We start from the raw sequence: 17,141 nt of genomic DNA on the forward strand, positions 1-17,141 counted from the left end.
TTGGGCTTCCTGAATCTGTGACTTGATGGATGTTTTCATCAGTTATAGATAATTCTGACACTATTTCTTCAGATTGCTTTTTCCCCTTTCTCTCTTCTCCTTGGACTCCAATTAAGCATAATTTAGCCCAACTTACTGTCTCTTCTGTATTTTCCATCCTCTTATTTTTCCAAGGTTCATTCTGTTTCTATAATTGACCAGTTCTCTCCTTAGCTATGTCTAATCTGCTATTAAACCCATCTATTGAGACCTTAATTTCATTTATTTTATTTTTCTAGCTAAAATTTCTATTTGGTCCTTTTCCAGTTGTGCTATGTCTGTTTGTGTTGTTTCAGGTCTCTGCTGAAATTTCCAAGCCTCGCTTTTATCTTCTTGAAATACGAAGCAGTTGTTTTCATTTCTGTATAACTCCAATATACGGAATTGTCCATTTGTTGTCTCTCATTTCCTTGTTTTTGGTCTGTCATTCGCTTGCTTTCGTTTTCATTGCCTTATTTCTTCAAGAGCTCGACTAATTGACTAATTCTTATTGTGGCTGATGTTATATTTGAAAAATTATTAATTATAATACTTTTGAGGTCTAGATTGTTGTTAAGTTCCTTGAGATTTCTGCTTGCTTCTACCAAGTATCTGGAGATGCTAGCAATCTGGGATCATCTTATTCCAAGTTTGAGACTTGAGAGTTTCTGGACCACCCAGAATGTTGGGACACTAGGCTGCAGAATATGAGGACTGGTTTACTTCCGATTCATCCTTAGGGGTTCTTAGTCCAAGTGGATCTTTACCAGCATCGCTATCTTTAGCTGTCCCCAGATTCCAATTTTTTGTTCCTCTAGCTCCTAATCCTTCAAGGCCCTCAAAACCACAGCTTGGCCTCTCAGCAGCCTTTTCCCAACTGGAAAAGCCCCCTGGGCAAAGGCAGCCTTTAGGGCCTTCTTTTCTTTCTGGATTCCCAGCCAATCTTGTTAACCCTTTGATTTTTTGATAGTTTTCATATTTAAAATTTCTGAGAGTGCTGGTCTGAAACATCCAGCCTACCACTATCAGAAGTGGAACCTCCCACTCGCTTTATTCTGATATCACAGAGCTCTAATCCATAACCTCACTACACAAAAGATAAAACCGAATACATATGAAAAGACTTCCTTAAATTCACATATTTAGTGGTAGAGCTAGGTTTAGCCTCAGAGCTCAAGACTAATAACTGTTAAACTCCACTTGCATTAGGTCTGGATACAAGGGTTTCTCTTGTTTTGACCTTTTTCCCTGGGGTAAGGAGAGGGCAGTCTTGCCAAAAGATCAGAGAATGGAAGTAAGGACTTAGCCATATTCCCGGCACCTTTCATACATTCTTCTCCCAGCCCTGACCTATGGGGGAGCAGGGGTGGGATCTGATAACTTATGGTCTGGCGATGGGGAGTAGAAGAAAGCAATCCTTCCCATTCCTAAACTACAGATTATAGATATCCCCACGATCAGTTATCCCTTGTTTCTGAACACCTGTGGTAACCGAACCCAACTTCAAATTCCTCTAGATCCCACTTTACAAAAGTCCTCTAAAACCAAGAAGTTGTCTTCAGCCAGCCTCCTCTCCCCCAGAAAACAAACACCAAGACACCCTCACAACAAAGACCACACCATTTATTTACAAAGGCCAGTGTGGGAGTTGGGGGAGGTAGGGAGGGAAAGCCACACAGACATCCTCTCTGGACTGCTTGAGACCCTTTCCCACTTGGAGAAAATTCCGTTCCTCTTGCCTCCATATTCCCAGCAATGGGTCCTCCAAGCAGCTGGGCTAAGTAGCAGATAGAGGAGGTGATACGAGCCTCCTCTGTGCTCCAATAGAGCAATGTCCAATTCCAGATCAAAGGCATCATTGCTGCCCTCTCCTTTCCTTCCTCAAATAGAACTTTCTGGCCTGGAGGGAAACAGTGAAAACTCAAAGGGCAGGAGCTAAGACGCCAAAGGCCAGGGGTTCTAGAGGGAAAGACTCCTCCCCTACTATTTCCCGAAGCAATGAGGGGAGGGGTAATAAGGGTGCTGGTCACAGCCCTGACAGCTTCAGAAGAGGTACCCACACTACCCTTGGCTTACCCAGTATCCAGAAGCCCAGGGGATCTAGCTCTCCAGGCTGTATTTATTCCTGACCTAGACTGGCCCTTTTGCCTACTTCTCTCTGGTGGGAGAAAACCCTAAACCAGAAATCGACAAGGGATCCACCCTCCCACTCAACTCACATGCACATGTGTGCGTGCATGCATGCATGCACCCACCCACCCCCACACACACCCACTGCTAAGACAGACCCCAATCCTCTTCATGTCTTTTGAGGGGAGCTTAAATTACTGGTACCTGGAGACACAGACAGGTCCTGGGTTCATGGAAATGTGTGTGTATATATATAAGCATGTGTGTTTGCGGAAACGGAACCAACATAACCCCTTGTGAGCCGTATTGTTTAGCTTCATTGAGCCCTTTTCTTCCACTCAAATTCCGTTAACATCTCTTAAGTCTCCTTTGCCAGGCCTGAGCCTGGACTCTCCGGCCTAAAAGAACTATTAGTTCTTCCATTCCCTAACTGTCAGTTCCAACTTCCAAGTCCTCTACTCAGGCTCTTTCCCTGATTGCCTTCCTCCAGAAAATCTCATTCCCTCCTCCCCTCATTGGGCTGGTCCAGGGCCTGTTAATTCGTGCTCCAAAGGGCTGTGTCTCACCTCTCCCTTCAGACGGGGAGAACAGGCATCTTCCTTCCTCTGGAAGTCCCAACAGACCCCATGAAAAAGTGCTGGGTGAAGTGAACAGAACAGGGGGTGAGGAGGAAAATCACAGCCTGTTTCACCTGCCCCTCCTTCAGAGCATGGAAGTCTAGCATTGGTTAGGCTAGAGGTGGGAGGGGATGGGGGAGAGAAAGAAGGAAGAGTTACCAAAAGTAAACATAAGACAAGCAAAACCCTAGTGGTTCAGACGGAAGACCCTGTTCCAGTAAAGCAGAGAGTCGGTTCCTCCTTCAGCTCTGCACTGCCACTGAGAAGTCTGAAGGTTGCAAAGGTGAAGGCGGGGAGGGCCAAGGAGGAGGGGCCAATCAACAAAACTGTGAGAACTGTTTAAATAGCTCTGCTAAAGCAGGACCAGGAGAGAAGGTTCTACAAGAGGTGCAGAAGTAAAACTGGAATTCTCAGAGCTACGGGGCTGGGGCCCACGCCTCTAAAGTCACCCTGCCGTCTGGAGAGGACAAGGGAGAAGACAGAAGGGATGACAAGCTGCAGAGGGTCGGAACCAAACGCTGGCATTGAGGGACGGGACAGGCAGGAGGCACGGGCCGAGGGATTAGGACAGCTGAGAGCCCAGGAGTCTCTCGATAGCTGCGTTGATGTCCCCTCCTGTGGCGATCAGGGCCTGCAGGTTGGCCTCACGATTGATGAAGCCCATGGAGTTGAGCTGCTCCAGCTGCTGCTGAAATCTCACTTCTGGCGTCTGCACCTGGAGGGGACAGGCCTTTTGAAGCGGGCACAGGACCAACGCCAGGGGGCCTATCTGATTCTGAGCGTTTATAATGGTGAGAAGAAGACATCCTCAGAATCAACCAATGGGGCAGGGGTCGGTGAGCTGCAAACAGAGGCCAAGGAGCCGGCGTCCCAAGTCACTAAACAACTGTGTCATCATAAGATGGGGGGCATCTTTCTTAAGATTTCGAAGTAATGGATAGGCCTAGATCAGCCGATATTCCCAACTGCTTTCCATCAACACTCTGGAGATGTTAACAGGCAATCCAAAAGCCAAATGTTCTGTGGTTGATAAATCCACCTCCAAACCCCCTCCTTCCTGGCAGTCAACACACACATGGCCATAGTAAAGGTCAGAGAAGGGCCCCAGGAAAGCAAGAACCTGCTAATTGTGTTTAACCAATCAACAAACACGCTTATTTACGAAAGAGAAGGCTTTTCGTTTTTGACACTCCTATAAACATCTCCTGGAAATGTTTTCCCCAAGGCATGTTTAGGAGGCACTAGCCTAGATCATGAACAGAAAACTCAGAGCTGAAAGGAGCACAGCAGTCACAGAGGCCCCCAACACGCAGTACAAGAGCCGTTTCCAATGCTCCGTGCTGTTTTTCATCACGGTCCACACAATTTAAGCTGGACTGGGCCTTGGGGATCCCTTCATCCAGCCCCCTCAGTGCCTTGCACAGAGCTGGGCACACTTATATTCCTGTTGAAAGGCTTTTCCCAGATGAGTCACAGAGGCCATAGAAGGGATAAGGGGCTCATCCCTGCTCCTCCCCCAAACCCCAGGCCTTGACTATGTGGCCCACGGCTCTGGTCACCTCACCTCCCAGAATCCTCCTCTCTTGTCACAGAGAGGGAGGCTACTTTAATTATCAAAAGGGTCCTCTGATATAAGCAGAAATGGTGTAACAGTACTTAAAGTGTAAATTCTGGAGCCAGCATGCCTCAGTTTGAATTTTAGCTCCATCACTTACTAGATATGCGACTCTGAGCAAGCCACTTAACCTCTCTGGGCTTTAGTTTTCCCCTTTTGTAACACAGGAATAATAATAATAGCTTCCTGGCAAGGCTGTTGTGGAGAATAAAGTAAATGAGCTCTTATACATAAGGCACACAGACCAGCACCCAGCTGACCCAGTAAGAGCCATTACTAGTCTCATCTCCATTTCACAGCTGTGGAAACTAAACTTACGAAGGTCGGTAACTTGTCCAAGGCTAGAAAGTAGCAGACCAGGAACCAAAGCCAGGTCTGGCTGACTCCAAAGCCTGCTCTGCTGTCTCCATTCTACTGCCACCCTGAACACTGCAGGGTCCCAGCGCCAGCCCCGCTGCCCCATGTACCTGTGAGTTTCCACTTCCAGCCAAAAGCTGGATCATCTGCTGCATGAGCTGCTGCTGAGCACTGGAGGCCCCTGTTGGAGAGGATGTGGCTGGCGGGGCTGGCAAGGAGGTGGGGGCCTCAGGCGCAGACCCAGCGTTGCTGCCTGTAGAGGAGGCTGGGGTCCGGGACATCCCAAAAGAGCCAAGGCTGCAGGCAGGAGAGACCGAGAGGTGGGAGATGGCCTCTGAGAAAGGGATGGCAATGTGAGATCCAGAAGGAAAAGCAGTTGGAAGGAACAGGAAAAAGACCCTCAGAGACACAAGGGCTGCTCAGAGAGTGGCAGAGAAAGGGGTTGAGGGGGAGGAGTAGCCAGAACCTTGCTGCCCACCTGCCACCGACCCTCACCTGGGTACCAGTCCGGGGGCCTCGGTCTGCAAGGTCTGCAGTCCCTGCTGGATCTGCAGCAGCGCCTGCATGGCTCGGGGATTGGTAAGAATGGAGAGTGACTCCGGGTTCTGCATCTGGTGGGAAACAGCAGAGAAAGGCAACAGGAGGTACCAGGAGACAGGAGGCAGCCTAGACCCTGAGTCCAGAGCCAAGCACGGCCCCTCCTTTAAGTTCCACCCACTGGGCCTCGGGGTCTACCCCGGCCCTCAACCTCCGCCCGTCTAGGCTCCTCACTCACCTGCTGCAGGAAGACTGGGAGCTGCAGGCGGAGCTGCTCCTGCAGCTGGGGGTTCCCCGCGAAGAGCGGCACGTTCACCATCATCTGCCAGGGTGAAGGCAGTAGGGGAGGCCTGGGCCTACCCACCCCCAGAATGCCCCCACGGCCTCATCTCCCTTGGCACCCCCTCCACTGCAGGAAATCTGGCCAGCTTTTCCAAGGCTCTCAAAGTATCCTGAAGGCCTAAGTGGGACAGTGAGAGGAAATGGAACTATACTCTGGACGAGGATGAGTCAGGAGCCAGTCTGACGAGGATGATGACAGCTAACATTTCCGAGTACGTAGGGCTTACTACGTGCCATGCCATGTTCTAAACACTTTATGGTATTAACTCAACGCTCACAACTCTGAGGCAGGAACTATTGTTATTACCATTTTACAGAGGAAACTGGGGTTAAATAACTTGCTTGGCTCACGCAGCTAGGAAGTGGCAGAGCTCAATACAGAAACCCGGCGGTCTGGCTCCAGAGCGTTTTGATCATCGCAAGCAACAGCCCCCAACACACTCCCCTCGTGCCAGTTCCATACCTGAGCAGCAAAGTCGGGGTTCTGGGCAAGCGTTTGCATCATGCTGCGCATGTAGGGGGCTGAGATCACATTCTGCATCAGCTGGGGGTTCTCAGAGATCTGCTGGAGGAGGGCCTGCATTTCCGGGCTGTTGAACATCCCTAGGACAAGAAGGAAAAAACAAGAGAAGAGGGGTCCAGATGGAAACCAGATGCCTCACTTCCATCTACATTACTTCAGGCACTGAGTGGTTACAAAACTCAGAGAGGCCACGGTCAAATGGGCACCCAAGTACTGGGGCGTGGGTCCAAGTCTCTCTTGACTCCGAGGTCATCTCGCCCGGCTTTGTCCTGGCCCCTTCCCCAACTACTCTGCTAAGGACAAGCCAGTTGCAAACTGGATCTGATTCATGCCCCTCTGGACTGTTCCTGCCACAGGTCAGATGTCAGAGTTGGAAAGGATTTGACTAAAGATCATCCAGTTCAATGGTTTTCAAACTTGTCTTAGCAGCAGAGACCCTTTCCTCAAACCAAATCTCACTTGGAAACCAAGTATGTCAGTGGTCTGGTTGGAGCCAGGGCAGGAGGCCTGGAGCCTTTCGCTTTTGGTCTTCCCTCATCCTGGAGATGGGCCAGAGCCCTCAAGACTCAGAAGTAATTTTAAAACCATGGATCAGGTTCAAGTACCTTATTTATGAAATAAGCACATAGAGGGGAAGGGACTTTCCCAATCGAGATGCTCCCCAGGGTACAGAGAAATCAGAGCATCTACCACACATCCCTAGAGCCATATGTATAGTCATAGTCCAGACAAATGGGGCATCTCCCAGGGTTGTGCAGTGCATAACCTGCACCTCTGTACAAGGCAGCTCTGCACATCCCTCTCCCCCAGCCCACATCTACCTGCCCCCTGATTCCTCTCCCACACCCCATTCCCAGTCTGACCCATTTACTCTGGATAGTACCAGGAGTGTTGAAAGAGCTTAGGAAGTGGGGCCTGGTTTACTCATAAGCCTTTACTTAGGTCACTCCTAGGGACATCAGGACAGGGCCAGAACCAACCCTTACCCTGAGGGGTCGAGCCACTACTCCAGGCTACAGAGCCCCCTCTGTGGCTTCAATACAGTCTCACCTCTGTCTTCAATATTCTGGAGCAGTGTGAACCCCATTCAGTCCTGGGGCAGAGGGACTGCCCTGGTGACCCCACTAAGCTCCTTCCACCCTAGGACATACCTGACCCCAGGCTAGCCGCATTGATCCCAAAGGGGTTCGAGACTGTCGGGTGCACCTGGCTGGTCCCCGATCCTCCGGTGCCCTCCCCACCGGACCCGGGGGCCTGGGAGGTGGGGGGCGAGGGGCTCCAGGGGTTAGGGAGGGGCTCTCGATTCTCAGTCCGCAGAGGCTGGGAGGATGAGCTGTCGGAGTTCCCGGCCAGGGAAGAGAAGGGATTGTTGCCAAACTGGGAGGAGGGAAAGGTTTTGGGTTAAGGACTGAAACAAATCCTTAAGGGCTAGGCCCTTTCTTTCTTCTCACCTAATAGCCTCCCCTTCCCCGGGAAAGGGAGAGAGATCTAAAACCTTGGAGGTCCTCAGGTCAATTTCTAGCCCCACAATGGGCAACTTCACCCTCATCCTGCAGGGTGGGAGCTGCCTGCTGATGACTGGATAACTGAACCCCTCAGATAACTGGAAACGTCACTTCTCCCCTGGTGGCTCTAAATATTTGGTATCTAATCTCCTCTGTGCTCTGTAGTATCAATACTTTACACACACCTTTCCCATTGTGTAGTGAGATATTTGTTTTCCTTAGCTCTTAAGGGGCAGAGACGATGTCAGAGTCACCTTTGCACCCCTGGCCCCTGACACTAGTAGGTGCTCAATAGGTAATTATTGGTTTGATGGGAGCTGGCTCTCTACTTCGACCCCGATCTGCCTCTAGCTCTCCCTTTTCCAGCCACCTTGGTCTAAGACTAACTCCACTGAACCCTCTCCCTCACCCCCAGGTCCCCCACGTGGCATTCTGTCCATCCAGGCATGCCACAATGGAGCCCCTTAGTAGGCACACCTCTGGCTGAGCACACCTCTGGCTAAGCACACCTCCCTAGGTCTTCTCCTTCTGTTGCTTCCTCCATGTAATCTCCTCCTTCCCCTCCCTCCCCACAGCCTATCTCCTCAGACTGGCTGCTTCAGCTAAACAGTCCCCCTCAGCACCAGGCCCCCAACTATGTTATCCAGGATCGTCTCAGGGTCTGCACCCCACCATATGGTGGGCTGCCCACGGCAGCACCCACATGTCCTCCCTCTGGACCCGCCAACACCCACGCAGGAGGTACCTGAGCAGCCTCAGCCCCTCCCCACCATGGACTTTCGTATCCAGTCACTTTTCCTGTTTATTCAAAGTGGGTCGTGGGGACCAGGGTTGACCAAGGACCCTCCTGCTCTGAGCTGTGGTTCCTTCACCCTACCAGATACCTGTTCAGGTAACAGGGATTGCAGGCCAGGGTTCATGCACCACAGTTTCAGTCTTTGTCAACGTTTCAGATTTCCTGTTCAGGTAACTTGCCTAGCACCCAAACCCACCTAGTTCTGGGTCCTGCTTTGCTCTTCCCCATACACCCTAAGGCCTGAATTTCTTTCCCTGAACTCCCAAAAGTTATAATAGCTGCCATTTATTGAGCACCTACTATGTGCCTGACCCATTTATTCTAATGTTTACACTATCCCTCTAATACACCAGTTCTCAAAGTGTGGTCCTAGGACCCCTGCAAGGTTTACAAGCCATTTTTATAATCGTAAGATGTTATTTGCTTTTTTCACTCTCATTCTCTCATAAGTATTCAGTGGAGTTTTCCAAAGGCTATGTAACATGTGACATTGCAACGGACTGAATGCAGAAGCAGATCTGAGACTCCAGCTGTCTTGTAGTAAGCCAGACATTCAAGAGATCTGCAAAAAAGTCAAACAAGGCCATTCTTTCCTCTAAAGTTTTGTTTTGGAAAATAAAGTTATTTTTCAAAAGAATATGCTATTTATGTTAATGTATAATGGATTGTTATTTTTAAATGAGTTAATAAATAAATTTTTTTTTACTTCTCAGTTGTAATTTCAGATACAGTGAATATCAATAGGCCTAACCCACAAAAGCAAAAGCTTCTGGAGTCCTCAATAATTTTTAAGTGTATAAAGGGGTTCAGAGGGGAATTCCCTAGCGGTCTAGTGGTTAGGACTCTGAGCTTCCACTGCAGGGGGCTCGGGTTCAATTCCTGGTTGGGGAACTAAGACTCCCGCATTCCACACGGTGTGGCCAAAAAAAAAAAAAAAAAAAAAAATTTTTTTTTTAAAAATTAAACAAAAAATAAATAAAGGGGTCCAGAGACCAAAATGATTGAGAATACTGCTATAACACATTGTCTCCATTTTGCAAATGAGGAAGTGAAGACTCAGGGAGGTTAAGCGACTCACTTAAGATCACACCACTGAAGTATGATGGAGCAGGTATTTGAATCCAGGTTTGTTGATGCCAAACGTTATGTTCTTTTAGTTGAACCAGTGGTTCACATACCTTAGAGTACATCAGAATTAGCTGGGTGCTTGTTATAAAGCCTTGCTCAACTACCTGAATTTTTTTTTAACCAGGTACATACATTACTTTGATATACATTTTTAATTAAATACTTATATAAAATTAAACTTAAAATAAATTAAGTTTTTTAAAAACTCACAGTTGATCCCTATAGCACTTTCTAAACTTTGAAAGAGCAATGGCAAGAATAACCAAGAGGATGGTGAAGTATAAGCTGGAAGGGGGGAGGGGAGGTTCACCCTACCTGATGCCCAGACTTAATTAAGACAATGTGGCATCATCGTAGGGACAGGGTCAACAAGGCACACTCATCTGTGGAGACTTGGTGTAGGGCAGAGACGGCATGAACAAGGAATCTGCTGGGATAGCACGGGCCACTCAGGATATGGTGCTTTTTCCTTTCCACAAGGAAGAAGGAATGTGAGGCCCCACCCTCCCACTTGGGTGCTGGTTGGGGATGGTGGGGCGTTCAGTCTGTGAAGGTCCATCAAGCTGTACACTTATGATATGTGCACCTTTCTGCAACTATATTATTCTTCAATAAAACATTTTTAGATTTTTTTAAAAAACAAGTTTAAAATTATATGAACAGCATGATACCACTTCTATAAGGTTGAAAATATGCAAAACAAGGCCAGAGATTGTTTATGGATTCATACATAGGTAATTAAAAGAATCGAAATGACAAACACCAACTTCAGGGTGGTAGTTAGCTCCGGAGAGGGAAAGAGAGGTATAAGATGGGGGAGGGGTATGTGAAGGCTGCAATTCTATGTGTAATATCTTATTTGCTAATGTTTAATACGCCTAGGAAAACATACAAAATACTAACAACATTTGTTAACTCTGGGGTGGAAAAGAGGTGGCTGGGAGATGGAAATAGCAGGATCCCTTGTGTATACTTTTGTTGAGCCTGTATACCTTTCTATACTTTTTAAATACCCTTTTGTTTACTTTGTGTAACTTTTGAGTTTTGAAACAGGTAAATGTATACTGTATTTAGTGTAAGCTAAACTTTAAAAAAAGAACCCAAAAAGACACTAAAACTATATATGGCAACATTTTAGGGCCACAAGGATACAAGAGAATGCTATACTTTTTGTATATTTGGAAAGAATTCTTAAAGCCTTTTTTAAAGTGTGTATTCCCAGGACTTGATTCCAGAGATTGACTCAATAAGTAGCTCAAAGGTGGGGACCAGGAATCTCATGGTTAACAAGCTCCCCAGGTGATTCTGATGCAGGTGATCTGTGGACCACACTTGAGACACACTGTGCTAGGGCTGGCTGTTTGACCCCAGGCGTGCCCCACAACCTCTGAGCCCTTGGTGCAAGAAGTTTGTCAGAACAATGTCAAATCCCTTGGATACTACCCATTGCCCACTCCCCTAGGGAACTCTGCTATCTTCTGCCCTAGTGCCTCAGTCCCATGCAAGTTGGACCATCCCTGGCTATGCAGCGTGAGAACCACTTTTAAGCCAAGGCCCACCCTCAGGGGGCTAGGGAAGGAAAGAGGAGCAGACAGCACCTCAGTCTTGCCTGGGTCTGGGGTAGGTAATCCTAAGTCCAGACTGCCCTCCCACAGCCCAGCCCCTGGCCCCACCTGTTCCCGGGCAGCGCTAAACATGGGCTCCTGGATGTCCGTGTACATGCGGCGGAGGGCATTATACCCTCCAGGGATGCTCTCCAGGTTGCTTAGGGCCCGGTCCTGGTTCCGCATCATCTCCTGCATCATGGCTGGATTCCGAGCAAGCTCCATCGTCTGGTGGAAAAGGGAAAGAGAGAGAATGGCCCTGGAACCAGGGGATCACCAAGCTTGGAAAAGAGTGGGCCCTGATGAGGAGGTCTGCATCAGGACCAGGGTCCAGGGCCTAGGAACTGACCCATAGTGGCAGGGAGTAGGGTGAACTGGACTTCCTTCCTCTACTGTCACCTTGGCTCTAACCCTGTCTCCCTATGGGTATTCTGGTTGACTTTTGGGGGTACAATGATCCCAGATGGGGTGAGGGGAGCAGTTTCCCTCCCTCAGGTTCAGAGGATCCTCAGAAGTGTCAGGGAGCACAAGGAAGTTGAATAAGAAAGGACATGAGAAAAAAGAAAAGGCAAAAGAGAAAATTAACATCTACTGAGCAGTTACGACATACAGGCACTGGGCTAAGTACTTTATAGAATTCAAATCATTTAATACCCACAATAACCATCCCATGTAGGTATTTCTGTCCCTATTTAGCAGATGAGAAAATAGGCTCAGAGACTCATTGCCTGGGACACACAGCCAGTTAGTGGTGGAGACAGGGTTCAAGGCCAGATTGGTCTGTCTGACCGAGACCAGACTATGGCTTCTGGTAAATGACAAGTTGGGGAGGGAAAGGATTCAAGCTGGGACAATGCTACCAACACCTTCTAGATCTCACCCCAGGTCTTTGGCCTCACTGAATCTTGAGAAACAGGATGGGGGCTTTCTCTTGGGAACCAATGGCTCACTTTCAATAAGGAAGGGGTGACCTATGTCAGCTCTAGGGGACAGCAGTACATAACAGATAAAATGAGCATAGCTGCTTCTTGTTCCCATCCAACTTGGAATGCCTTCCCTGTCCTTCTTCCCAAATTTGCTCCATACTTGCCTCTTCTAAGACACTTTTATGTCTATGATAAGATTCTGATCTCTTATCCCACAATTCGTTCATTTAATAAGTACTTATTGAGTGACTACTATATACCAGGCACTGTTCTAGGCAGTGAACAAAACACTTGCAAATCCTTGCCCTCTGGAACTTACATTCTGGTGAGTCTAGCACTAGTGTCCACAGCTCTGCTGAGATCGTCTACCCTCGTCCCATCCCCTGGTGGATGACCACAAGATGGAGCTCCCAAAGACCAACACCAAATCACCTCCCCTGGGTCTCCCTTACCCACCAGGCCCTGTCCAGACACAATGCTCCCCAATCCTCCTATTATCTTTCATTCCCAGACCTTTGTACTTGCTGTCCCTCAGCCCTGAATACTCTTCTCTTTTTCTTCCTCTGGTTCATTCTTCCTCTTTTGGGTCTCTGCTTGGGTGACACTTCCTTTAGGGCCTCCTCTGAGCCCCAGGTAGGATCAGGAGCCCTTCTGTGTGCTTCTAGGGGATACTGTGACTATCTCTATAATAGCACCGACCACACTTTATTATAACAGCCTGCTTACTTGTCCCACTTCCCTTTAAGACCAGAAGTTCCTGGAAAGCTAGGACTATGTCTTTTCATCACTGTACCCCCAGAGCTCAAAACATGGCTGCTGAATGAATGAATGAATGAACAAGTCAAGGTAGGACAAGGTGGGAAAAGGCCAGGCAGGGCACAGCTGGGCACCAGGTGCCCTCCACAATCCCAACCTTCTCTCAGACCCACCTGCCTCATGAGCTCAGGGTTGTTAAGCATGTGGCTGATCTCGGGGTTCCGCTCCATCAGCTGCTGCATCTGGGGGTTGGCCATGATCATGTGGCGCATCAGGTCGGGGTTAGACATCATGTCCTGGACCAGGGGGTTCTCCATGATCTGCGACAGCATCTCAGGATTGGACATCAGCTGCCTCTGCATCTGCTGCTGCAGCTCCATGAAGTTGGCAGAGCCCAGGCCCAGGCTGCCCAGGCCCAGGATGCCCCCAAAGCCAGCTGGGGGGAGGGGGCAGGGTCACAGTCTGTCACAAGACTCTTCCCCTACCTGGCCAGAGCCACTGAAGTCAAGTCTCCAGGATGGGCCCCTTCTGCTTCTCACATCTCCCTTTTCCAATCATTTCCACAGCCCCAGCCCTAATCCACTGCTGGCAAAGAGATGTGAGCCTACTAGACTGAGACCTCTTTGCTGGCCAAGGCTGACAGGGAGGCACAATACTGAGCACAGAGAGGGTAAGCAGTGATGGCCTACTGAATGAGCAAATAAATATTCCCCAACTGGCTACTGTTGGACCCACCTTTTTCCCAAACTCCAATATCTTTACCCAGGGTTCCCCACATCCCCAGCCCCATTTCTCCCCTCACTCTTTTTTTTTTTTTTTTTTTTTTTTTTTTGCGGTACGCGGGCCTCTCACTGCCATGGCCTCTCCCGCCGCGGAGCACAGGCTCTGGACGCGCAGGCCCAGCGGCCACGGCTCACGGGCCCAGCCCCCCCGCGGCACATGGGATCCTCCAGGACCGGGGCACGAACCTGTGCCGCCTGCATCGGCAGGCGGACTCCCAACCACTGCGCCACCAGGGAAGCCCCTCTCCCCTCACTCTTAACATTTTGCCATGCTCTCCTCTTCTGGGAAGCCCTCACAAACTGGTTTCTTCCCCCTCTTGGCTCAAGTACCAATGTCTGGACCCCTATGTCCAGGGGTCCCCAATCCCCATCAAATCAGGAGCAGGGACCATATTTTCCCCTCTTGGCTCTCCCACAATCCACAGTCCAAAACAGGACAGTGCCTTCCACCCTAAAGGCTTACAGAGTATGGATGCAGTGGCACTGGGAGGTCCCTCCCCAGTCCCTGGGGAGGTACCCCCGCCACTGCTCCTTCGGCTTCCACTGCCAGTATCTGAAGTGGCACTGCCAGAAGTGGAGGGCTGAGCAGAAGTGGCGGGTGAAGCAGGCGTGGTGGAAGGCGCTGAGGCTGGGTCTGGAGTGGAAGGGGAAGAAGCAGTGGCAGTAGCCGGATCTTGAACCCTGAGGACAGAAAGAAAAATCCTAGTTGAAGTGAACACAAAAGGGAAGACAATGATTTCTATGTTTGCTGTGCAGGTACAGCCCTAACCCAAGCCACCTCCTAAGCAACCTTGAGGCTGGGGCAGGGTGATGCTGGGGGCAGTCAGTAAATCAGACAGAGGAAGAGAGGAGCGAGTATCCTCTATCTTCAGGGTATTCAGGGAGAGGTAAATCAGGTTCCCTTCCCCTGCAGATGAGATCACAGGGCTTCCTGGCAATCCATCCAAGAGCCACCTTCCTGGGCCTTGGCATAGGCCTTAGAGGTACAGTTGAACAATGGGTGAGAAAGTATCAGATGGGGAAAAAAATGCCCAATCCGAAGCTGGACCTGCTCCTCTCCTGAACTTACTTCTGAGGGGTCTTGATGACCAGATGGACAGTGAGCCCATCCTTGATCCCATGCTGGTTCAGTGTGTCCCCATCCTTGAGGATCTTGCCTGCGAAGATCAGGACCAGCTGATCCTGCTGAGCCTTAAATCTCCGGGAGATTTCCTCTTTGAACTGTGATCAAGAGGCAAAGGTCACTGTGGAGGCTGCCTGGGCTCCTCCAACCAGGGACCCTGCCTCTTCTGCAAAGCCTCTGCATTCCCTTGCCCCCATCTCTAGTCGTGGGAAGTCCTTTCAGCAGTCCTGACTGCATTCCTCCAGCTGCAATAAGCAGCCCCTTTCTTAACCAAGGAGTGGACCAGTGAGAAGCTCCTCTCAGCTCTACCCCAGGGTCTCCCACCCTAGAAAGCCCTTGCTTCTATCTGCCACTCCTTCTTCAGTCCATCCACCCAGTTTCCTGTGAGCATACTACCTGGGCAGTTCTCTCCATCCCAACTCCTTCAACAGCCTTGGGCCCAGGCCCTATCTCCCTTCAGCCTTCTCTTTCCTCTCTTTATTCCCAGAGTTCCTGTAACAACTACAACAAATAGATCCTACTTATAACGGCACTAACTATTCACTAGTTAAGAGTCTAAGTCCCATGAGATACATGTTAATTATTATCTCCATTTTAAAGATGAGAAAACTGAGGATCAGAACAATTAGGTAACTTGCACTGGGCAGACTGGAACTCAGGTCTTGACATCAAAGCCCCAGGCTCTTAACCAAATACATGGGGCCACTCAGTTAGGGCTGATTTCAAATTCAGCTTTGCAGGCAAAAATTATTTAAATTCTGGAATGTAGTCATTTTATACGGTGGGGGGAGGGGCAATGACGGCACTAAAGGCTGGCTTGGGGGAGAGTTAGACTCCCCAAATCTATCAGCAACACCCCTATCAACCCAACCAAATCAAACCCACACTCTAAGTAAAAAGAGTGCACTTGTTAAGCAAAGGCAGCTTCCAGATCCCTCCCTTCCAACCAGACGCCTATCTTAAGCCCCGCCTCTGTGAAATTCTGGAGCAGCCACAGGGGGGTGGTGAACACAGGCAATATTCCCTCATTCACTCATTCAACACATTTTTATTGAGCACCTACTGCACACTGTGTAAATCCCAGAGGGGCTGAGAATCAAATGTAACCACGTTGATTGGAAAGAGTAGGAAACATCCGGGCAGAGGGAAATCCTGCCCCCTGGCCGAGCGTGAGAATGCTGGGCGTTCTCTGAGGCGCACAGTAGCAGCCCGGAGCTCTCCCCCAACCTGCGCCTCCCGCCCGCTCAGCTCCTTGCCCGGCCCCCACTCTGACTCGGCGCCTCGAACCCCGACCAGTAACTGGGGCGAATACTCCCCTCAAACCCAGGGTCCTTCCCCCTTCCCTGTGCAAGGTGTTCTCTTCGCACTCTCCACCACGCCCCCAGCCCAGGCCACAAGGCAAATTCCCGGCCTCCCTTCCCCAACACGCGCCACGCTCCCCCAGACCACCCCCGCAGGACGCCCCCTACCCTCCTGCCCTTCCCTTCCGCTCCTCCGAGTGCGTGCTGGGCCCCCGCCCTCCTCTCCCCGGCCCTCCCGTACACCGCACCGTCTCAGAGCCACCCCCCTCTTCGCAGACCCCTCCTCCGCGCTCACCCCCACCCCCGCCACCCGTACTACCTCTTTGACCGAGGCTCGATCGCAGATCACAATTTCCTCCTTGTCCTTGGGGGTCTTGACGGTGACCCGAATGGGGGGCCTCGTCTCGGCCCCGCTCGGCTCCGCCATGCCGCCGCCGCCACCCGGCCGCCCGCCAGCCCGCCCCGGCTCCTCCTTCTCCCCGCCCGGCCGGCCGTCCGGGCTCGGCTCCGGCGCCTCCAACACTCCCCTCTCCCCTCCCCTTCCCAAGGTTTCACCGCCCCCTCCGGACCAGCCTCAGCCACAGCGCCCCGGGCGGACTGGGGGGGCCACTGCAGCGGGGTCCGCCCAGGACTGAGCCCGGGGTCCGGCAGCTTTGACAGGGCCTTGCTGGGTTGCGGCCCCCGAGGGGTTCGGGGCGGAGGCGGGGCGTGTCCGTCACTGCGGGACGGGGGCCGAACTAGCCCGCCCGAGCCGAGTTGAAGTCCACCCGAGCCCAAAGCTGCCCCCGCCCCTCTGCGAGTTAAGTCCCGTTCCGGGACAAAGGACTTTCTGTGTCGCCGCTTTATCTCCGTTCCCTGTGATAACTGGTCTTTCTCGGGAAGCCCAAATTCTTTCTAGGCCTGAGACCTCTCCCGACTTTGAGGTTGAGTTTTCCCACTTCTGGATGTCCACCTAAAACCTTGTCTCTAGGATTGACTTTATTCCCCTGAGAGTAGTGGCCTGCCCGAAGTCTATTAAGTACAGTTCTAGAGACCTGAATTTTGCCTGCGTGGCCCTTCTGAGCCTTGGTTTCCTCAATAG

The 17,141-nt window shown here is 50.6% G+C and overlaps 1 protein-coding gene across 1 annotated transcript; it reads right to left on the bottom strand.

The window, feature by feature from the left end:
* Nucleotides 1-1,564: 1,564 nt before the first annotated feature.
* On the bottom strand, nt 1,565-16,568 carry UBQLN4 (ubiquilin 4). Its single transcript, XM_079944763.1, has 11 exons — nt 16,380-16,568; nt 14,706-14,857; nt 14,100-14,317; nt 13,028-13,290; nt 11,242-11,400; nt 7,291-7,516; nt 6,080-6,219; nt 5,513-5,596; nt 5,233-5,348; nt 4,848-5,034; nt 1,565-3,480 (listed from the first exon to the last, which is right to left on the bottom strand). Exons 1-11 carry the CDS (start codon nt 16,485-16,487, stop codon nt 3,328-3,330), a joined length of 1,806 nt encoding a protein of 601 aa, XP_079800889.1. The 5' UTR covers nt 16,488-16,568; the 3' UTR covers nt 1,565-3,327.
* Nucleotides 16,569-17,141: the final 573 nt, after the last annotated feature.

The sequence above is a fragment of the Stenella coeruleoalba genome (assembly GCF_951394435.1).
Source record: "Stenella coeruleoalba genome assembly, chromosome: 1".
Taxonomy (NCBI): Eukaryota; Metazoa; Chordata; class Mammalia; order Artiodactyla; family Delphinidae; genus Stenella; species Stenella coeruleoalba.